This window comes from Micromesistius poutassou, assembly GCF_964030765.1.
Source record: "Micromesistius poutassou genome assembly, chromosome: 11".
In the NCBI taxonomy this organism is placed as follows: domain Eukaryota; kingdom Metazoa; phylum Chordata; class Actinopteri; order Gadiformes; family Gadidae; genus Micromesistius; species Micromesistius poutassou.
This window is the reverse complement of record NC_140281.1, coordinates 16,192,352-16,215,899: the sequence shown is the minus strand read 5'-3', so window position 1 is coordinate 16,215,899 and position 23,548 is coordinate 16,192,352. Positions and strand designations below refer to the sequence as shown.

Here is a 23,548-nt window from a genome sequence, read left to right as displayed (position 1 = left end):
ACCCCGGTAGTGATAACCGCTTGCGTCACTTTGTAGGCTATTTGACCTTAACGAAGAAGCCCTTTTAATCGACACTGGAAAGTTGTATAATAAAAAGAAGGAGAACCAAAGGACCTTTACTTCTGGGGCATAGTCCTGTGTCCGGAGGGCTTTGTTCTCATACCATAACCATCAACATCCACTGTGTTGCGGAGGAACTATGTTTTCGCTTTCACCACAACAGGTAATGCTAACAGCTAGTTAGCCGACCGGCTGACAGCTATCTAGATGCACATATATCATTATCTGTCATAATACATTCGCTAACTAACCAAACGATAGGGCCAGTGATTGTATACATGTGTATATTTTCACGTTTTACTTTAGCGTTGCTTTGGATGGCAGTGTGTTACAGCTTTGTTCATATTTGTAGCTTGATCTAAAAAGCCAGATATTACGTCACGCATACCTCCCATTACATGGACAGAGGGATACATAGCGTCAGTCACCTACAGCATGTTGCTACTGTTGCCTCAGATTGCTCTATTGACTGGTGAAACCTAGACTTACCCCACGTTACATGAACAGAGCGTTACATAGCGCCAGTCACCGACAGCATGTTGCTACTACTCCCTCACACCTCACGTTACATGGACAGAGGGTTACATAGCGCCAGTCACCTACAGCATGTTGCTATTACTCCCTCATATTACTCTATTGACTGGTAAAAGCTACACATACCTCCCGTGACATGAACAGAGCGTTACATAGCACAAGTCACGTACAGCATGTTGCTACTACTCCCTCCTTTTGCTCTATTAACTGGTGAAACCTAGACATACCTTGCCTGCCCTACTGTCCTTAAAAGACCTCTAAACAATTCTATAAATTGGAGATGGTGTGTACAGTTATATCTTCTGCCATTACATGCATATGTCAATACCCCTCTCCCCAGATGATATTGCCCCTGAGCCAGCTCGCCAATGCGATCCATTCCCTGAAGAGTGCGGCTAGTTCGGCGGTCACAGCGTCGGTGCAGAGCGTCCCAGCTCCGGAGAACGACCTCCTGCAGAGAGATGTAAGTGGAGAGCACGTAAACAGTGACTATTACATTCCAAATCTCTTGGCTTTGCCTAGCCAAGCTTCCTAAACACACGGTAAGGAGCCAAGGTAGGACCGTTATAATATCCATATTGTGTCGGACTCTGGATGGCTAAGTTTGCTGAAAATTTAGTTTTCATGAGCCTTTAGTTTATTGTAGTGAAGGGATGCAATGTTTCTCTGCTGGCAAGACTGTACTAGTTGCATGTGTAACACTTGTGTCGCTTAGAACTAGAAAATTACGCTACTGGGCCAGTCCTAGGTTCGTGCGGAGTGGTGAAATCAAACATAGAAATGAATGACTGGAGACAGGGTTTATAATAATAAATCTGGCAGTTTACTTACATAAACAAAGATTAAATATTAAATAGATCAATAAATAGATAGGAAAATGAAATGAAACAAATTGATATTTACAATAAAAATATACAATAAATATTCTTAAAACTCTTAAGAATCCCTTTTCCTTTTGAATATGTTCAGGTATTAAATATTAAATAAATGCTATATTACATAAAGAGTTTGTACAACTATATTTGTTCTGCTAAATAAATATTAAATATATTAAATATTAACTAAATGTTCTATTACATAGTTTGTACAACTATTATTGTTCATGGATGGAACTATATTTGTTATGCTATTTATTTTGTTCTAGTTTGTGATCTTTTCCTATATATTTCCTTTTTACAGGTGATTATGAAAAAAATAAAATTCAAAAGTAAAATTCAAAAAAAATGTGTACACAAACAACAACAATTTAATATCAACTGTGTACAAATGTGTATACAAACAACAACAATCTAATATCTTTTCAACAATATCTCAATTCAATTGTTCAATGTCCAATGTTCAAACTGTATAGATAATTTGGTTTGTGTGGATTCCGTTGGGTAGGCTCTTCGGGTCGTTGGGTAAGCTCGCCATCAAAGTTCAGTTCAAGTGAAGTCCTACGTTTGTGTGCGCTGTCCCGCGGCAGCACAGATGTGGTTCTAGGATCTTTTCAGGGTGTCAAAAAACCTGACAAACAGTCTTTCAGCACTCGTTTTTCGATAGAGGCGAGCTTGTTGTATAAACAGACTCTCGACTTGAGATTGAAAACAACCAATAATAATATCAATTATACAGTTTAGTTTTACTGTCAGGTGCCTCTGATTCCGTGTCTGAATCATTTAACAGTTATTCAAGCTTGGCTCGTGAACCGAAAGGTCTCTTAAAGGGGCGGTTATGGGGGGCTGACGTTATTAAAGGGATGGTGAAAAAAACCTTTTCTAGATATTTTATTATATTAAATGGTAAATGTATTTATTATCAAATAAGTTGTTATCTATTTAATGTATATACTATTTAATATATAATATTTAAGACTAAATTTGAGCTATGGGTTACACATACATATTGATCTACTTGGTGTAGATGGACACGTAACATTCATCGCTAGTTGGGTCTAATTTTTATACATATATATACACTGTGTGTGTGTGTGTGTGTCAGTCATGGGTAGTGGTTAGATGTACTTAGTATTGTATTTCTGTGTCTCTCTCCAGCCCAGTGTGAGCCTGAGGGATGTGGGTCTGTCTGAGTTCGGGGCTGGTCAGCTGGAGGAGCTGGTCAGCAGGTTACTGCCCTGCCTGGGGCCGCAGGATGCTCCCTCCTGCAACTCCCCATGGAGGACCTCTCACACCTCCGCCAACTCCTTCTTCCACAACAAGAACGGTGAGAACCAGGCCGCTTGGTTGGATTGTATCTGGAGAGTTGCTCAGTTCAATCTCAACATTATGAGATTAAAAACAAAAGCATTATTCTAGAAGTGTTCTTAACCCATGGTTATGACCACTGGAAACTGTGATACTTTTTTAATACCGTGTTTTAGTCCAAACTTTATAATGAGCGATGTTAATGCATTAAATGAAATGCACCATACACCTTGATGATACATAATAAATCTGAGACGCTTAAAGGCTGTATCAGCGATGTTGGGTGACATCACTTCTGTTTGTATTTGAAGCGAGATCCCAAACAAACGGAGCCTACAGAGACACGGCTTATGGGGCAGGAAGCTGGCGGAATGTGAGGAAAGATCAGATGAATGTGATAATTTATGTTTCTGCCTAGCATCGCTGATACAACCTTTTAACCCTCACTCGGACATCAAAATAAATCGCTACTCAGACGGAGCTTCACCATCTAAACACACCATAGCGTTATACTATAGTTGTCCAGGACAGTGATAGAGCTCAAAGAGACAAAAACATACGATTTCACTCGTGGATTTCATGTTCTCCTGAATTTAAAGGGAAGTGTGTGACCATAGTTTCCAGTAAAGAGCTGTATGGAGGTGGCCTATGATGATGATGATGATGTTGTCTTAAAGGGTTTACTCAGAGAACGGCTGGCTCGGCGGTATTCCACAGACAACATCACAGCCCTCTGCAGTCACTCTGCACACAACTGGACTATTTACCAGGTAGCAGTACAAACATTGTGTGTGTGTGTGTGTGTGTGTGTGTGTGTGTGTGTGTGTGTGTGTGTGTGTGTGTGTGTGTGTGTGTGTGTGTGTGTGTGTGTGTGTGTGTGTGTGTGTGTGTGTGTGTGTGTGAGAATCATTATTATAATTAACACATAATAATAATAATAAAGCATTATGTGTTTGTGAAATGCAGCAGAACAATTAACCCCGAGTCCACAGGTGCCCTTGAGCAAGATTCCCTAATCCATCTATCACCTTAGTGACGTGTATCTGAAAGGAACTCGGTCTAGATTACTTTTGATGAAGAGGTTTACTAAATGGACGATATGTAATGGTAACTAGGACTGTCATGCCAGCTGTTACTCTTATTCTCCTGCCTCTGTTCCGTCCCGCAGCAGGCGTCCAGAGTCGTGGGTTCAAGACCCTGAAGTCTAGCACCAGGCGGAGGGACCCTGACTACCAGCCGCCCACAGAACTGGACAGCTACACCCCAGCCTTCATGAAGGTGAGGGTCTGTAGGGACTCTACACACACACACAGTCTGGGATTACCGTGATGGGAGGATGTTAAGTGTTAAGGGCTGAGGTAGGAGTCGAGCAAGAGACCCAGCTCTTATTTTAGCTGGGGCCAGCTCGCGCCCACCTAAAATACTTCTAAATCAATTTCATCTTCTCTGGAAAAGTTTTCTAAATCAGACACAAGCGTACATCTTCTAAACGACATGGTTTATTGTAGAAAACGTGATTTTTACATGGCAGGATGGCTATACAACATAGTGTAGCCTAGTTCTGTACTCTATTTTCCCCAAAGCTTTTAGAACAATTTGATACATTTTTTGTTGACGTTTTATATGAACAAAGTTGTAAAGTATGTTTTGTGCAAGTAGTCCGGTCTACTTGAAAAAAGATAAATAACCAGACCCCAGTAGGCAGGCATTGACAAGCATGTTTACAGCATGTGAACGGCAAGCTCATAGCGGGAACTCTGTGTCCCCTCCAGAGTCTCCTGGGCAGAGAGAAGGGCGTGGAGGCCCAGACATTGGACCAGCTGATGAAGCAGAAGAACCTCCCAGAGGCCCAGCAGGAGGCCTTCAAGACGGGCTTCACCGAGGGCTTCATGAAGTCCCAGGCCTACTCCCAGAGGACTCCAGGTACTGGAGATCTCTCGCTCTCTCGCTCTCTCTGGCTCTGTGTGTGTGTTTAACACAGGTATATCTTTTTTCTTCTTTCTTTCCCACCTTAGTTTAAAGCTGGTTGCTTTAATAAAGATATTGGAGCAGAAAATATATTGGAAATAGTCTAAACACAATTGCTTACCTTTTTTTTTTCCGCAAAAAATGATTTTTAATTCCATGTATTCTTTTTAATATAAGTGATTATGTAAGATATGTATTCATCCCATGCAACAGGTGCTGGTGCAGTTGATAAAATGTGCAGTTGCTCTACGTCTCCACTAGGTAGCGATAGTGGGTTGGGTTGTCGGTCTCTCCTAAGTGCCACACTGTGTGTTCCAGAATCTGTGAGGCGGACCCGGTTGATCTTGTTGGTGCTGCTGGGGGCGGGCCTGTACGGTCTGTTCAGGTCGCCCTTCCTCTCCGGTAAGCACTTGTTTTAATGAATAAAATCCTTAATTCTGTGGATCATGGAGGTGATTAGTCCTTATCTTTACAGTTTGCATACATTTTCCTTTCTCTGTAAAGGCTTTGTGATGTTTGTTATGCTTTGTTAATAGAATGATCTGACTAACAGATGACTGATTATGCAAGAACAATTTTGTGTGTGTCTGTGTTTATATGCATGGATTTCTGTATTCCCAATGCTTAATGCACAACCTCTTGTGGATCGGTTCACAGTGAGGTTCCGCGCCACCTCGGGCCTGGACTCGGCCGTGGACCCCGTCCAGATGAAGAACGTGACCTTTGACCACGTGAAGGGTGTGGATGAGGCCAAGAACGAGCTGCAGGATGTCGTGGAGTTCCTCAGGAACCCCCAGAAGTTCACCATTCTGGGGGGCAAGCTGCCCAAAGGTAGGAGCCCCCAGGAGGGCACCGCTGTGGGGGGGAAAGCTGCCCATAGTGAGGGGAGAGGAGGTTCGAATTCTGACTTCAAATATAGCTAAGCCCCTCCACTAACATACAACTGCAACAAAGACAATGTTGCACGCCACCAAGGGGGCTTTTACTGGGCTCCTCCCGACAAGGACGCAGGATGATGATGTTGGAAAACCGGTGTATTGTATAGTTTGTATAGACAACGATACATGACCAGGTGCTATATGTGGACATGAAGGAGATCTCCCCTGAGTGTGGATGGCTGGTTCAACCCATGCACACTGATTGCTCAAGGTGCAACACGTGTGCAGCCTCACCCAGCCCCAGAGTCCAATCAGTCTGACTCTGGCCTGGTGAGGCTGCTTAAACCAGCCATCCTCCACATACCCCCAACACCACAGCTGGGGCCTCTCATGTGTGAGTCCTCCGAGTCACACATTATATTGAACAAAACAAGAACTAAAATGGAATCCTCCGAGGTGTGTATCTTCCACCCGTTGCCCTGTGATTCGTTTGGTGTGTGTGTGCGACAATTAATACTGATTCATAATACATTGCAACGGTAGACTTACCAAGTGCGTAAATCGCTTGTATGTGACATTTGTGATTGCCATTAACAAAAAGTGGTATACATCATTTGTCTACTCACACCAGCCGATATAGCCCATACAACATTACAACAGGACAAACACAAAAAACGGTAAACAGTCAAATCCTAAGTCCAAAATAAAGGGACTGTTGTTTTTTGCTTTTGTTAAGACTGTTCCCCGCCCTACAAGTCTGCCTGTGATGAGGCTCCAGGGACTGACCCTCTGCCCGCTGTCCTCCAGGCAGGGCCCTACGGGTCTGCCTGTGATGAGGCTCCAGGGACTGACCCTCTGCCCGCTGTCCTCCAGGCAGGGCCCTACGGGTCTGCCTGTGATGAGGCTCCAGGGACTGACCCTCTGCCCGCTGTCCTCCAGGCAGGGCCCTACGGGTCTGCCTGTGATGAGGCTCCAGGGACTGACCCTTTCCCCCCCCCATGTCCTCCAGGCATCCTACTGGTGGGGCCTCCGGGCACCGGGAAGACCCTGCTGGCGCGCGCCGTGGCCGGGGAGGCGGACGTCCCCTTCTACTACGCCTCTGGGTCGGAGTTTGACGAGATGTTCGTGGGCGTGGGCGCCAGTCGCATCAGAAACCTCTTCAGTGAGTTCAGCACCCTGTTCTGTTTCAAAGAGAATGGATACGTTGTTACAAAAATGTATGGACCAAATTGTTTGACAACCTTTCCTTGTTACAGAATAGTAGTTGGTGCTGTTTCTTTGACTGTTTAGTCATTTTTTTAGCAGACACTTTAATTCTGGAAAGCAAAAGGCACCTTGGAGAAAAGCTGCTTTTGTAACAGCCCAGAAAAAAGAATGCAGGAAGGCTGAACGCATATGGCGTAAAACAAAACTTCATATACACCATGACATCTATAAAGAGAGCCTCCGTGCTTACAATTTAGACTTAAAAAGCGCTAGAGAAACATTTTTCTCCAATATCATTAAAACCAATACTAATAATGCCAAAACCCTATTTGCAACTGTTGACAGACTGACCAAGCCCCCAACACAAATTCCACCTGACCTTCATTCCACTCAGAAATGCAATGAGTTTGCAGCATTTTATACTGATAAAATTGAAGGCATCAGACGCGCCATCAATGTCTCCACTTTAAACAAAAATGCTGGACTACCACCATATTCAGGCAAAAGTAACGTGGCAATGACATGCTTTAATGTCACAGACTCTAAAACTCTTGTGGAAACTGTGACACAACTGAAGCCATCCACCTGTTGCCTTGATACTTTACCTACCAACCACTTTAAGAATGTTTTTGACTGCCTAGCAATAGACATATTGCAAATAGTTAACAACTCTCTCCAATCAGGCACTTTCCCAAAAGCCTTAAAAACTGCAGTTATCAAACCCCTTTTAAAAAAGCGGAGCCTAGATGCCTCTGTTATTAACAACTACAGACCAATATCAAATCTACCCTTCATAAGTAAAATCATTGAGAAAATTGTCCTCCAGCAACTTAGTGACTTCCTGGCATCAACTGGTTGCTATGACACCTTCCAATCCGGATTTCGACCCCTTCACAGCACTGAGACCGCCCTTATTAAAGTTGTAAACGACATCCGTCTTAACACAGACTCTGGCAAAATCTCAATACTAATGCTACTAGACCTCAGTGCTGCATTCGACACTGTAGACCATACAATACTTTTGGACAGATTAGAAAACTGGGTGGGGCTTTCAGGCACAGTTTTAAATTGGTTTAGGTCCTACCTACAAAATAGGAACTACTTTGTTTCCATTGGCGACTTTGTTTCAGAATCAACAAACGTGACATGTGGAGTCCCACAAGGTTCGATCTTAGGACCCTCTCTATTCAACATCTACATGCTCCCACTAGGGCAAATCATGCAAAATAACAATATTGACCATCACTGCTATGCTGATGACACTCAAATCTATGTATCTCTATCACCAAATGACAGCCCATCAGCCCATAGATCTGTTGTGCCAGTGCATTGAGCAAGTCAAAAGACTGGATGTGCCAAAATTTCCTTCAACTAAATGAGGACAAAACCGAGATAATTGTATTTGGTGCTAAAACCGAAAGGCTTAAAGTTACCCAACACCTTCACTCTCTGTCCTTGAAAACCTCAATCAAAGCCAGAAATCTAGGGGTTATTATGGATTCAGATTTACATTTCGACAGTCACATCAAATCAGTTACAAAATCTGCATATTATCACCTTAAAAACGTAGCAAAACTTAGAGGGCTCATGTCTACCGAAGACTTACAAACACTTGTACATGCCTTTATCACTAGCAAGCTTGATTACTGCAATGGTCTCCTTACAGGTCTCCCAAAAAAAACTCTAAGGCAACTACAGCTTGTTCAGAATGCTGCTGCTAGAGTTCTAACAAAGACCAAAAAATGTGAACATATTACACCAATTCTTAAATCATTACATTGGCTCCCTGTATGTCAGAGAATTGATTTTAAAATCATGTTGCTAACCTATAAATCCCTACATGGTTTAGGGCCAAAATATTTAACTGATATGCTTCCACTACATAAGTCTTCTAGACCACTAAGATCCTCTGAGACCAATCTGTTAATTACCCCCAGAGTCAACACGAAACATGGGGAAGCAGGATTTAGTTACTATGCAACAAATAGCTGGAATAAACTCCCTGAGGATTTAAGACTTGCCCCAACTCTGACAGCTTTTAAAACAAGACTGAAGACTTTTATGTTTGCTTTAGCTTTCTGCTAAATCTTAAATCTACAATGCTTCTATTTTTATTTTTATTTTATTAGTAACTTTGCCTTTCTAAAATGCATTTTAATTAACTCTGCCTTTCTAAAATGTTTTTTTTAACTTTGCCTTTACTTTCTATCTATTTTACTTTTTACTTATCTATTATTTTATTTTATTGTATGACAGTGTTTATATGTGAAGCACTTTGAGTCTGCCTTGTGTATGAAAAGTGCTATATAAATAAAGTTGCCTTGCCTTGCCTTGCCTAAATAGGCGTGGCTAGATTTTAAGGCCATTTCTCAAGGATGTCTACAGGTAGATTGCTGACTTGGGTTCGAACCTGGAACCTTTTGGCTGGGAATAGACCAAGTCACACGCCATACCTCAGCCCTATATTGAACACATCAACTTGGTCCGGTCAGGCCAGTTCCACATTCAAATGGGTCTACCTATACTATGCTATCATGTTGCTATGCTATCTCAATGCTATGGCAGCCGTCTCAATGCTATGTGGCGACCTGTATATGCCCTACTATTTTGATGCTAAGGAGGCTGTGTCTTTGCTATGCGGCTATCTTCATGCTATGCTTTCTCACGCTATTGGAGCCCAAACAGGGGTTGCTCTCTGATAGCATATAAGCCCTCTGGTGTCCTTGTTCTCTGCAGAGGAGGCGAAGGCTAGCGCCCCGTGTGTGATCTTCATCGATGAGCTGGACAGTGTGGGAGGGAAGAGGATTGAGTCCCCCATGCACCCCTACTCCAGACAGACCATCAACCAGCTGCTGGCTGAGATGGACGGGTAGGTCCTCACACAGTCTCACATGGTACTCATATAGTCTCACATGGGCCACACATGGTATCATATGGTCCCCGCACGGTCTCATATGTTCTACTGTACTGATGACAAATGTCCCACACACAATGTTCTTTGTATTTATCTTTGAAACATTTAGCACTTTTATATTGAATTATAAAAAGAAAAAGTAATAATATCTAATATAATCTCCAATGTTTTTCTTTCCAGGTTCAAACCAAACGAAGGAGTCATTGTTATTGGTGCTACAAATTTTGCAGAAGCTTTGGACAGGTATGATTTGATTTATGATTAATTTATAAATTATGATTTTAAATGTATTCATATGTATTATTCATTTGCATTGCCGTGGATTCCACATGTTGATGCAAAAATTTGAGGTATTTTGTAATATCCTAACTTTATTTAAACCTTTTTGTGTGACAGTGCTCTGGTGAGGCCCGGGCGGTTCGACATGCAGGTCACCGTCCCCCGACCTGATGTCAAAGGTCGCACGGAGATCCTCAACTGGTACCTGTCCAAGATAAAGGTGGACCCTGGTAGGTTTCACCGCTAGTTAGCTTAGGTCCTAAAACCATTAAAGTGCTGAATATCCAGAGTCAAACCAAGCATTAAGGATGTTGTGTTGTGGTCCACTGCTCCTCCCAAACTCCTCCTAGGTTGTTCCGGGACTTTTACGTATAATTGGCAAAAGGTTAGGGACGTTAAGTTTCTGGAATTTCTTTGTGTAAATATAATTATTTAGCTTTTTATTTAAAAAAAAAGTATTTTTGTTTAATGTTTAATTAACATGATATAATGATTGATTTACCCTGAAAGGAAAAAGCCACTAAGGCAAGCCAATGAGAACGCCTGTCTTCTTTTTCTTGTGTAGTAGTGTGGAAGCTTTTTTTTTTTGTTCTCGCCGAGTCTTATCCCTCAGATCTAAACATCTTTTGTTCCTCCTCTGGAGTTAAAGACCGGAACCGTCCTCCATCACTGCCTCAACAAACTGCTCCAACATCTTTTTGTCTTCTGCTCCCCCTGATCTTCCTCCTCCTGCCCTCTTCTCCTCCTCCCTCTTCTCCCCCCACCCTCTTCTCTCTCCTCCCACGCTCTTCTCTCCCCTCCCACGCTCTTCTCTCCCCTTCCTCCTCCTCTCCTCTCTCCCCCACCCTCTTCTCTCTTCTTCCTCCCCCTCCCTTCTTTCCCCCACCCTCTTCTCTCCCCTTCCTCCTCCTCTCCTCTCTCCCCCACCCTCTTCTCTCTTCTTCCTCCCCCTCCCTTCTTTCCCCCACCCTCTTCTCTCCCCTTCCTCCTCCTCTCCTCTCTCCCCCACCCTCTTCCTCCTCCTCCCTCCTCTGACCCCACCCTCTTCTCTCCCCTTCCTCCTCCTTCTGCCTTCTTTCCTCCCTCCTCTCCCCCAACACTCTTCTCTCCTCTTCCTCCCTCCTCTGCCCCCACCCTCTTCCATCCTCTTCTCTCCTCCTCCTCCTCCTCCTCTCTCCCCCCCAGCGGTGGAGGCGGGGATCATAGCGCGCGGCACGGTGGGATTCACCGGGGCGGAGCTGGAGAACCTGGTGAACCAGGCGGCGCTGAAGGCGGCCGTGGACCTGAGGGAGCGCGTCACCATGAGGGAGCTGGAGTTCGCCAAGGACAAGATCCTCATGGGTGAGGACGCAGGCACACAGATGCAGGGGCACACGCACCCATATGCAGGCGCACACACACACACACACAGGCGCAAACACATGCATCAACACATATGCAGGCGCACACGTACACACACACACACACAGGCGGAAACACATGCACAAACACATATGCAGGCGCACACACACACACACACACACACACACACACACACACACACACACACACACACACAGGCGCAAACACATGCACAAACACCTTCTGTGGGGCCGAAAAATGTCTATTTTTTTATTCAATTAATTAGCTTATGTTTGAATATTTAGAATTGTATTCTGTGCAAGGTTATACAAAACTTTTTCATGATCTACATGTTAGTTAAAAGACCAATAATAGAAAAGGTCCATCTTCAAAGACGGTGACCTCATATCCTCTTCCTGCCCCAGGTCCGGAGAGGCGCAGCGTGGACATCGACACGAAGAACAAGGAGATCACTGCCTACCACGAGTCGGGGCACGCCATCGTGGCGTACTACACCAAGGACGCCATGCCCATCAACAAGGCCACCATCATGCCCCGGGGACCCACCCTCGGACACGTACGGCCATTTCCTGTTGCCTCACTTCCTGTCCCCTTTCCCAATGACATTGCCTAATCCTCTGTTGGGTTGCATGATGTTCTCGTGGCTTATTGCATTTCTATGAAGCCACACGGCATGTTTGCTTCACTGGAACTCTTTCTTGATGGTGGTTGGCTCGGTTAAAACCTCAACCAGAACCTGAGCCATCTTTGATTAGTCATTATTATTCTCATCCACAATGAAAATGTTTCCTCTGTTGACACATAGTATAAAACCAACACGCATACACATGTCACACAACAACTTCTCAAAGCAATGTCCATCTCAGCATGTGAAATAAGTGGCCAATAGGAGCACAATGCGCAGGAATATAAGTAATGGAGGAGGCGGGAATAATTAATTAATAAAAATTATTCTAACTTCCAAAAATAAATATTTTTAATGTTTTAATTATTTTTTTTAACATTTTGTCTTAGGTTTGCCTCGCTGTTGTGTGTTAACAGTATTGCAATTAATAAAATAATTTTTAATCCAAAATCGTTTATTGAGGACACTAAAGATCCCGGCCCCTAGGAAGGAACATGAACAGACCCTGAATCACATGGCTCTCTCCTCCCCCTCCCAGGTGTCCATGCTGCCGGAGAACGACCGGTGGAGTGAGACGCGGGCCCAGCTCCTGGCCCAGATGGACGTCAGCATGGGGGGCCGCGTGGCCGAGGAGCTCATCTTCGGAGACGAATACATCACCACGGGTACGCCCAGTGCCCAGTCATTAACCCCTTTAGACGCCCCACTCCACTGGGTCTAGCGGGGCAGGGACACTGTTCGGGTGGGTCTGCAGCCTCACCCGTAGGCATCCTAGCGCAGGACGCCCCTAGCCCCTACCTGCGCCTTCATAACTTGTACTTCACTCACTCAAAGTCGGTTTCAATGGAAGTGCTTACTAATTGCAAATTCATGATACAGATTTGTCGGTATATCTGGGTTAAAGCACGTTTGTATTTTATTTTCCTTCCTGCTTGCATCATGTGCAGCTACCAAAAGCATGTTTAACCGTCTCTCTCTCTCTCTCTTTCTCTCTTTCTCTTCCCCCTCCCTCCCTCGCTCCCAGGTGCTTCTAGTGACTTTGACGGCGCCACCAAGATAGCCAAGATGATGGTGACCCGCTTTGGGATGAGTGACAAGGTGAGGGGAGCTCCGTGTTGCAGAAAGGATTTGGGGGGGGGGGGGGGTGGTTGATGTTACTGTAATCTAAGACTAAACCTCTGCCTGTGGTCCTTAAGCTGGGGGTCATGACCTACAACGACCTGACCAAGCAGAGCCCCGAGACCCAGGCCGCCGTGGAACAGGAAGTGCGCGTCCTTCTTAAGGTGAGCCCACCTTCCGACGGTTGCCATGGTTATAGAGGTCACCAATTGCCAGCACTTCAATACTACAAGTATTGACATGAAGATTTGTAACTAATGAATACAATTCCGTCTTCTCTTGGCCTCCAGGACTCGTACGAGAGGGCCAAGACCCTCCTGAAGACCTACAGCCAGGAGCACGAGAACCTGGCAGGGGCGCTGCTCCGTCATGAGACCCTCGATGCCAAGGAGATCCGGCTGGTCCTGGAGGGCAAGGTGCTGGAGCACTGAACTCAGAGCCCCCCCACTCTTTCTCGTCTGGAAGCGCCGGCAACTCAGACTCACACCATCCTTTCTGTTTCCTTGTACGGAGTCATCCACTGTGCTCCAGGGTCTTTAGTCAATTAGTTATTTTATTTTCTATTTCTGTTGTCGGAGGTAACAGAACAGACTATAATTATTATTATGTTTTATTATGACACTTCTGGAAATTCTGCATTTAAAGGGGCCCCATTTTACCACCAGGTGTGATGTTGGTTAGTCATTACAAGCAACTTCAAAATCAATCCAGCATCTCTTTGGATGGACACTGCTACGTGTGACGTCACAAGTGGATGGATTCTAAAGTGGCTCGTAATGATCAACATTACAGCTGGTGGTCTAATAGGGCCCCTTAGATGGCAATTTTAAACACCTAAGTTGTAATTGGAAGACGCTTGTTGTTTTGGTTAATAACTGAAATTGTCAGTTATGTGTAAACCTAAAACAATATACATGATGCTAATATATATATATAGACTGTAAACCAACGTTATATTGCCATTCAAATGATTGTGGACATGCAACCATATTTTTAGAAGTTACAGAACGTGTTTTACCAAAAAGCTGCAGCAAAAATTCAGTTCCACTTGTCACCTTCATATTTTAGTTAGTGTTTTATTTTCCTCGGTTCAGCAGCATCTGCTGTGTTATTCGATTGTCCTTTGTATTTATACGTGCCCAAAGTGTGTCTTTTATTTTTCTCCTTCTTGCATCGTGTGCAGCTACCCATAGCTGAGCGAGAAGGGGTGTATATACTGTACCTGCTTGGAAAGGATTCGGCCCGTGCTTGTTTTTGTCTCCTAAAATAGGAAACAAGGTGCTGTGTCGTACATCAATAAAGGTTTTTAAACATGCCTTGAATGATTTCATCATGTCACGATGACTTCATCTTCCTGCAGGTTGTTCATAATGGGAAGACGATATCCATACAGATTCACAACTTGATCGACTAACCTTTCCATAAGAAGAAAATCCAACAGAGACCACTAGCAACTGGCTTGACTGAGCTATGCTCTTTTCCTGCAAGAAAATCAAAAGGAATCTTTTAATTCCCTTTTTGTCTGTTAATCTCTACATTTTTCGAGAACGTGAAATCATTAGCAGAATAATTCTATTGTTTTTCTGTTGGCAAAATGTAAATGTAGAGTAACATTTTACCTGAAGATTGCGATTTACATTTAAAGTAAGTTCCATACATAACTTCCTAAGGCCAGTGTCAGCTCTGACAAGAATGATTTATAGAGCCTTGGTAGGCAGCCTTATAGACATTGTTTCATGAAACGTAATGATCAGAAACCAGGATATAGTGACACGGGAAAGGAAGAGGATAATTGCAGCCTTTCTCCCCGTCCTGACAGCAAACCCTTCATTATCTCCTTGTACCAAACCAGCCGTTTAACCTCCAATTAGTGTATTAGGTTCCTAATGAAGATCTGACAAGATCTCTATTGTTGCTGCGCCTTCAGGCGGTCTGTGGTTTGAGATGGATGATACAAGCCACAGAGAATATAAAGAGGTGGTACGAACGTAGGATAACTAAAGCAGACAGACAGTGAACCATTCTGAGAACGGGTTGCTGTCAGGTCTAACTGAAACAGAACTCAATGACAAAATGGAGGAAGAAATCGCTGTGGTTGGGATTGGATGCAACTTCCCTGGTGGTGAGTGAATGCTTAATCTTTCAAGTGAATATGGAGTCTGAAATCATGAACCTAACTCTTAACTATGCTTTTAATGTTTTAGGGGAAGGACTGGACAGTTTCTGGAAGGTTCTTCTGGAGGGGAGGAACTGTGTGACTGATATACCGGAGGAGAGGTTTGACACCACAGGCTGGTTCTCTCCTGACGGTACCAGACCTGGTCGCACACAGACAACCAGAGCCGCCCTCATAGACGGGTAAGAAAATACATTAAAGCCCCAATAACTGTTCCCTACTTTGGGATTTAGTTGGCGCTCTTACCCCATGAGACCTGGAGTGAATGGTTCATAGATATGTCATTAAGGAGCAGGTTGGAGTCTGGGCTTCTTGCTCAAGGACGCCTACGGATACATTATAGTAAGGCTCAAACCCAGAACCTTCGGATGGGAACCAGACACCCTAACAACTAGATTATAAACATCAAGTCCAAAGCAGAACACACATCTCACCAGAAATGAATGTTGTTTTTATTCATACTGTTACTATTTGTCTATTGATACACATTGATCTCCTCCAGGTTCAATGAGTTTGACCACCGGTTCTTCGGCCTGGCCGAAGCCGAGTCAGACTGCATGGACCCCCAGCAGAAGCTGCTGCTCCAGTGTGCCTTCAGGGCCTTGGAAGTCTCTGGAACGCCCCTGGAAACGGCCCGCGGGAGCCGGACCGGCGTCTATATAGGTTAGCAGCGAACTCGATGTACCGTGAAACATGTACCTTGGGGGGGGGGGGCGGGTGTAACGTGACCCAGATGCTAATCGGCGCTGTGTGTATATAAACTATATTGTTACAGGGCTTATGAATAGGGACTACGAGACCATGAACAACAACGACGCCAACGCCGTTAACCATTACAGCGCCACGGGGGCGGCCATGAGCATCGCCGCCAACAGGATCTCCTTCACCTTTGACCTCACGGGGCCGTCCTTCGCCATCGACAGCGCCTGCTCCTCCTCGCTGGTGGCGCTGCATTCGGCATGCCAGGGCATACGGCAAGGTGAAGGATTGATTCAGTCAACCTCCTGTTGTGTTTAAAAAGTGTTGGGAGTATGAGAATGATACACATCCCCTTTAAAATTGAAGTATTTGTCAGATCTTTGCATTGGAATGTACATCACTATTACAGACCACTTATAGTAATGATGTTAGTAATAATATAACTGCATCCTTGGTTAATACTGGTTATTACTATCATTGAATGACTATTTAGTTTAATAAGAGGCTTTTATCCAAAGCTACTTACAGTGAATTCAGATACATGCCATTAAGGAGCAGGTAGGTGTGAGGGATCTTGCTCAAGGGGGCCTATGGGTAGACTTTCGACTCACTACCTTTTGTCTTGGAGTTCAACACCCTAACGGTTACCACTACGCCATCCTCATCTCACATCAATGACCTGTCCTCCACCTGTCCTCCAGGAGACTGTGAGATGGCCCTGTGTGGAGGGGTCAGCTGTATCATCGAGCCGCGCATGTTTGTGGCCCTCAGCAAGGCCAAGATGATCTCGCCGGACGGTACCAGCAAGCCTTTTTCCAGCAGGGCTGACGGCTACGGCAGAGGAGAGGGCTGTGGAATGGTCCTGCTGAAGCCACTTAAAGATGTGAGTACATTATTATATGTTTAAAGATCTATTAAAGATGACATTATACCACCGGGTGTGAGTGTGATTAGCCATCACACAGCCATCATTAGCCAAGCCGGCTCTTCTGACATCACAAGTGGGCGTGTCCACCTAGATGTGTGCTGGATAGATAAGTCTACCAGCCTACCCAGTGGACTGTAGCAAACGTTGCTCATCTATCCAGCACACATCTAGGTGGACATGCCCCCTTGTGATGTCAGAAGAGGCAGATTTTCAAAACAGCTTGTGATGGCTAATCACACTCACACCTGGTGGTATAATATGTCACCTTTAAGTAACATTGAACGGACCGTGTGGGAGCAGGATAATGTGTAGTGCCGTCTTTTTCCACCTGTGGTATGTATGCAAGGGTACTGTAGGCCGTATGTCTGATTTTATTCTTGAAACAGACATTTACAATAGACATTTTGAAATTGACAATAATATATATGTTAGAATATATTGTAAAATGTACAGTAAAATAGAGTACATGGGTTGTTGCAAAAATAGTGTCGCTTTGTGCATTCCATCTTTTCCATAGATATTTTGTGTTTATTTGTGGTTACTAAATAAACACACTGGGAGCATCAGCAACGTTGATGACTTTTTCTTTCCACTGGATGTGGCCTTCTGGCATTAACAATTGTGTCTAAAAGGAGCACTATTTGTATTTATCTATTTTTTACCGTTACTGAAATTCATTGTAAATCATTTCGGAGGATAGTGTCTGCTAAAATATTAGTAGTATAATTTTATATACGAATATGTCAAATGTTGAAAAAAAAAAGTTCAATTTATTCATGTCCATTTTGTTATGTATGTACATATCATGTACATATTGTTCATAAAAAAAGAAAATATAAAAAAGTAGTGTACTAGTAGTATACTAATAATTGTCTGTTGATTTTTCTTTATCTAGGCTCTGAAAGACTTCAACAATATTTGGGGCATCATCAGCAAAACTGCAGTAAACCAAGATGGCCGCTCCGTCACTCCCATCACTAAACCCTCGATGAGTCAACAAGAAGAGCTTCTGCGCAGGATCTACTCCCAGTCCGACCTGGCCATGGTCCAGTACATAGAGGCCCACGGCACCGGGACCCCGGCCGGAGACCCCACAGAGGCGGGCAGCATCTCCAACGCCATCGCAAAAGCCAAGCCTTTGGGCTCGGAGACGCTCCGTATCGGTTCGGTAAAGAGCAACATCGGACACACGGAATCAGCCGCGGGAGTAGCAGGTCTCATCAAGGTCCTCCTGATGATGAAGCATGAAACCATCGTCCCGTCCGTGTTCTACTCCGAGGACAGCGGCAGTGTGGACGCAGCAGCGCTCAACATAAAGATCCCCACAGAGCTGGAGAGGTGGGAGTCCAATGGGCCATCGGTGAGAGTAGCTGGGATCAACAGCTTTGGGTTTGGAGGCACCAACGCCCATGCAATTGTAAAAGACTACAGACAAACCTGGATCCCAAAGTCCATATATAAACGCTGTAAAGAACCCTTTGTGATTTCTGCAGCCTCTGATAAATCACTTATGCTGACCATTGCAGATGTTTCCCAGAGACTTTCTAGAGATCGCTCGGTTGACCTTAATTCCCTATTGTATACGTCAGCATGCAGGAGAAGTCATGATAAACACAAATACAGGAAGGTCTTCCGAGTGTCCTCAATCTTGGATTTAGAGCAACAACTTGCATCTGCACAGAACAAGAAGGTTGACTCCACCAAGCCGGACACACGAGTGGTGTTTGCGTTTTGTGGTAACGGGGTCACATACCGGGGCATGTGCAAGCAGCTCTTGGAAGAGGAGCCGAAGTTCAGAGAGAAGGTCAGAGAAGTTGAAAAACTATTCCAGAGTTTAAAAAACATCAGCATTGTCCAAAAGATTACAGACGAAGATGACAACGATGATTTCACAAAGCCTGATGTAATCCAGCCAATGCTCTTTGCCATTCAAGTTGGCATTGCCAGACTTCTGAAACATTGGGGCGTCAAGGCTGACGTGGTGCTTGGACACTCTGTCGGAGAGGTTGCTGCAGCTCACTATTCAGGCCTTCTTACTCTGGAGGAGGCTGTGAAAGTGGTGCACTACCGATCCTCTCTCCAGAGCAGAGTCACCGGAGGCAAGATGCTTGTTGTCAGTAATCTGGCTGTAGCCAAAGTCTTGGAGCTCCTCCCAGCCTACTCTGGGAAGGTTTGTATTGCAGCTTTCAACAGTCCTCTGTCCTGCACTCTGTCTGGCAATGTGGATGCCATTATGGCCCTTCACAAGAGGCTGGAAGCCATGGTAACAGACACAAACCTCTTCCTCCATATCTTGGATGTCCAAGCTGCATATCATAGTCACATGATGGACCCCATTCTAGGAGACCTTGAGAAAAACATAAACCGTTTGGCTGTAGGAGATATGGACTGTGAGCTTTACTCCACTGTGACTGGGGACAGGTGTTCGAACAGAGATTTTACCACAGGCCAGTACTGGGTAAAGAACATAAGGCAGCCGGTTTTATTTGAACAAACCCTAAAAGCTTTGACCAGCAACACACAGCAGGCGAGAAGGCATCTGGTCTTTGTGGAGATTGGACCTCGCAGAGCTCTGCAGAGGAACATCCTGGAGACTCTGGGAGAGGACACTATGGTCTTTACATCAGTTCAGCCACAGAGAGCTTCTGAGTCCATGTTGTCCACAGTGTCCAGACTATTCGAACTGGGTCTTCATGTCGACTGGCATCTGTTTTATAGTGGTAGAGAGACATTGCCCACAGAGTTTCCAGTATACCAGTTTGATAACTCGAAGAAAGAATTGCAGTTTAAAACCAGAAGAAAAGACAATGAATCAACCATATTATCTCACCATCTTGTTGTATCCAAAACACTCCAGGGGGATAACAGAGAGTACAAGTTCAACATCTCCTCTGAGACTTCCCCTTATCTTTGGCAACATAAGAACAATGGTGTTGCCATCGTACCAGGATCACTATATGTTGAGCTTGCTTTTGCCTCAATAATGGAAAGTCTGAGCAAGGCAAAGGTACCAAGCACAAAACTTCTTGTGAGTTTATCTTTTAACAATCTACTTGCACTCAACTCTAACTCGCAACCAATCCAAGTAACTCTGGAGCATGAGAAGAATGAGGGTACATTTCGTATAGTGTCTTCTTCAGCAACACATGCATCAGGCACATATCGCAGGACATCCAGCCAGCTGCTGCTAGAAGAACAAACCATTAACCCTGGAGTCATTCGGCAAAGGTGTAAATCCATCATCAACAGAGAAGAGATCTACTCGCTCCTTTCTCAAGCTGGGTTTGAGTATGGTTTTGTGTTTAGACAGCTTGAAGAAGTGCATTTCGGAAACCAATCCAAGGAAGCAGTAACAGCTGTTTGGGTTCCTGATGAGATCGCGACACAGCTGCAGCAGTTCTTCCTCCATCCAGTGGTGTTGGACTATTTCCTCCAAATGACGGCAGTAGTAGCAACCAAAGGCAAATCTCTCAGGCAGGGATTCCCCACAGCTGTGGGTTGCATAGCCATATCAGCGCCACTTCAGCAGGAAATGCTAATTTACTTAAGAGCCACTCAAGAAACCCAAGACTTCATGGAAGTATGCGGTTGCTTTGCGAGTAAAGACGGGACAGTGCTGGTAGAACTTAAGGACGTAAGGATTTCATTTCTGAGCTATGGGGCCGATGTTGTGGAGACCTTGTTCTTCCAAAACAAAATAATCTCAACTACTGAAGAGCTTGACTTGAATCATCAAAAGAAAGCTCTGGTATTTGAAGACCAGCTAGGGATTGCCAAAGCTCTAAGTCCATATCTACATCCAAAATCTACCTTCATTACCAACAAAGAGCAGTGGTTATCAAACAAGCTTCAGCACCTTGTTCTTCACTCACAGAACACTGAAGATGATGTAGAGGAGGTCTTATTTATGTGTGGAGCTCAGGATGTCAGTCATCTTTCCCCTGAGAATGTATCATCCTCCTTGGTAGGCTGCTGTGAGCTGTTCCGAGAGGTGGTTCTCGCCTTAAAGGAAAGAAAACGCCCTTGCACAGTCCGGGTCATAACCTATAGAGCTGCAGAGAGGACTGTGGACCACATCAGTCCCGGCTTTGTACTTTCTGGCATGTTGAGAGCGTGTGCAGCTGAGGTCACAGAGCTCTCCTTCCAGTTGGTTGACCTGGCATCTCTGACCTGTGAAGACATTCAAACCCTGGTGCACGTCATTAACACCTGCAGGCACCAGGAGGTCATGATCTGCCAGGGTCATGCTTCATTTACAAGAATAGCAAGAACTCCCATAAGTGATGCCACATTCACGTGCACTGTACCTCCAAGGGACTTTGTCCTGATGACAGCTGATCCTTATCGAATGCTAAACTTGTCTGCCATGCCCACCGAGGCTCAACCAAATCCAGTCCAAGAAAGATCAGTGGAGGTCCAGCTCACCAAAGTATGCACGCATTCATCTGATTACTTCCCTGTAAGCTCTTTTCATTTAGACTTTGGCGAGACAATGTATTGGAACAAGCACACCTCCCAGAATCATATGCTTCTAGCTTTGGATTTCAGTGGCATTGTGACCACAAGAGGGAGTCGGGTAGACAAGCTGAAGGTGGGAGACCACGTAGCATGTTGCTATCCGGTGGGTGCCACGTCCAAAGTAGTCGTACCCGAAGCAGCGTGCTATGACACGGATACACTTGGATTCCTGAGGGAGACACCCTGCTTGTCCTACTTTGTGCTGGCATGGGAGGTCTTGGAAAGAATTGCACCTCTTGGTAAACACCAGACGAGGTTGGCCATCATCTCCTCCAAGCCAGCCTCCGGTTTGCTGAAGGTTTTGGTTTGGACGGCTAACAGGGCAGGGTGGCGCGTTGTCTGTAGGCCACAGTTCACAAGTGACCTGCTGAATAGCGATCGCTGCGATGCATTTGTATTCCTGCCACCTTATAACCAGTCTTGGTGTGGAATTTGTAAAACAGGGGCGAATTTGGAGAGACATATGATCTTTGTGTGTAATGATCAAATGTCTTCAGCATTGGCAAACATCTTCTCATGGGAAAGTGAAGACACTCATGTGCACAAACTAAATGTTTCCCATGTGTTGCAGCGGTCCAATCTCAAAACAAAGAAAGGGAAGATATTTCGCTGGCTACTCTCTCTAGGCTTGAATAACATGGATCTTAAAACGACCACATTTCAGTTATCAGGCAGACAAGATAGTCAGACTTGTGAAGATGTTGAGTCCTACTTCACGACTGGCACCATTCAGCAGGTGGCTTTAGACCATGGTGGCCCAAGGTCACAGGACTGTCCCTTGTCTGTTATTCCTTTTCATATGAAACCAGAGCATCTCTTTAAGAAAAACGGCATCTACATCGTCACCGGAGGACTCTCAGGCTTGGGACTGGAGACGGTCAAGTTCATCGCCCATCACGGCGGAGGTTGTATCGTAACTTTATCCAGAAGAAACATCTCAACCGAAATGCAAACAGAAATGGAAACCCTCCAGAAGAGATGCGGCGTGACTGTCATGAGCATTCAATGTGACGTTTCGCTTTCTACACAGGTAGAGGAAGCTATCACAACTATTGTTCAGAGTTTCCCTGCATGGTCAATCAAAGGAGTATTCCACAGTGCAGCTGTTCTGCACGATGCTCTAATTGAAAACCTGGACCAGTCTCTCTTTCAAAACGTGTTCAGGCCAAAAGTGAACGGAGTCCTCAACCTTCACTATGCTACACTTCATAACAAACTTGACTACTTTGTGTGTTACTCCTCCATATCTTCCTTCATTGGCAACACCTCGCAGTGTAACTACTCAGCTGCAAACTCCTTCCTGGACATGTTTTGTCATTATCGGAGAAACCTGGGACTGGCAGGGCAGTCCATCAACTGGGGACCCTTGAACCTGGGACTCCTCTTGAACAAAGACCACTTCCAACGGTTCCTGGAGACCAAGGGGATGAGGATTATGGATGTCATGGAGATTCACAAATCTCTGGAGAAGAGTCTCCAGATGAATTACCCACAGCAGGTGGTCTGCAAGTTCAACTTCAGTACTCTAAGAAGGCACGTTCTCTCCCAGAATTCTTCCCTGAGAGAACGCCTATCGGATCTGTTGGAGTTTGAGCCGACCGACGACCTGTCCATCGAGCCAAGGCTTCAACCTTTGTCTTTGTTACACAAGAATTTGAGGACCATGCTGAGCAAGATTAGCAATTTTATCACGGATGAGTTGGATGATGATGTGACTCTGAGTTCTCTTGGAATTGACTCCATGTTGGCCATGACTCTGCAGAACCAGCTGTTCCAAGATACAGGTGTGACCGTTCCTCTGGTGAGAATACTGGATCCCAACAGCACACTGACTACACTGATGACCATTTTGAGTAAAGGTGCATAGGAAAGAGGTTTCAAGTCAGTACCAACCAATCCAAAGTGCTTATCCTAAGTGACTTGCAGTGAAATATTTAAGATACATGTTTTTTTAAGAAGCAGGTAGTGGTTAGCTTCAGGCTTAGGGATGACTACTGGTAGACTGGACATTTGCAATATAACCTAGAACCTTTTGACTTACACTATTGATTATTTGTACTGATTTGTATTATGTATTGTGTTATGATTTAAATGTTGAT

General features: G+C 44.7%; 2 protein-coding genes across 2 annotated transcripts; both read left to right on the top strand.

The window, feature by feature from the left end:
- Window positions 1-43: 43 nt before the first annotated feature.
- Window positions 44-14,443, top strand: LOC311355578 (ATP-dependent zinc metalloprotease YME1L1-like). Its single transcript, XM_084475351.1, has 18 exons — window positions 44-223; window positions 935-1,057; window positions 2,628-2,796; window positions 3,455-3,547; window positions 3,946-4,055; window positions 4,550-4,700; window positions 5,064-5,147; window positions 5,403-5,576; window positions 6,633-6,785; window positions 9,566-9,698; window positions 9,924-9,986; window positions 10,140-10,252; window positions 11,208-11,363; window positions 11,789-11,940; window positions 12,548-12,674; window positions 13,034-13,107; window positions 13,206-13,292; window positions 13,419-14,443. The coding sequence occupies exons 1-18, from the start codon at window positions 200-202 to the stop codon at window positions 13,557-13,559; spliced, it is 2,127 nt and encodes a 708-aa protein (XP_084331477.1). The 5' UTR covers window positions 44-199; the 3' UTR covers window positions 13,560-14,443.
- A 758-nt stretch (window positions 14,444-15,201) lies between these two features.
- Window positions 15,202-23,316, top strand: pks1 (polyketide synthase 1; the record flags this gene model as incomplete). The annotated part of the gene is made up of 7 exons (XM_084475208.1): window positions 15,202-15,250; window positions 15,333-15,486; window positions 15,807-15,967; window positions 16,080-16,283; window positions 16,705-16,886; window positions 17,827-21,808; window positions 22,259-23,316. The coding sequence occupies 7 exons, from the start codon at window positions 15,202-15,204 to the stop codon at window positions 23,314-23,316; spliced, it is 5,790 nt and encodes a 1,929-aa protein (XP_084331334.1).
- Between the last annotated feature and the right edge of the window lie 232 nt (window positions 23,317-23,548).

Excerpts from the sequence above, each read along its gene's own strand:
- LOC311355578 (XM_084475351.1), top strand. The coding sequence starts at position 200 with ATGTTTTCGCTTTCACCACAACAG. Across the intron at positions 5,577-6,632 it reads GGGGGGCAAGCTGCCCAAAG|GCATCCTACTGGTGGGGCCT; the intron begins GTAGGAGCCCCC and ends CATGTCCTCCAG. Across the intron at positions 11,941-12,547 it reads GGGGACCCACCCTCGGACAC|GTGTCCATGCTGCCGGAGAA; the intron begins GTACGGCCATTT and ends TCCCCCTCCCAG.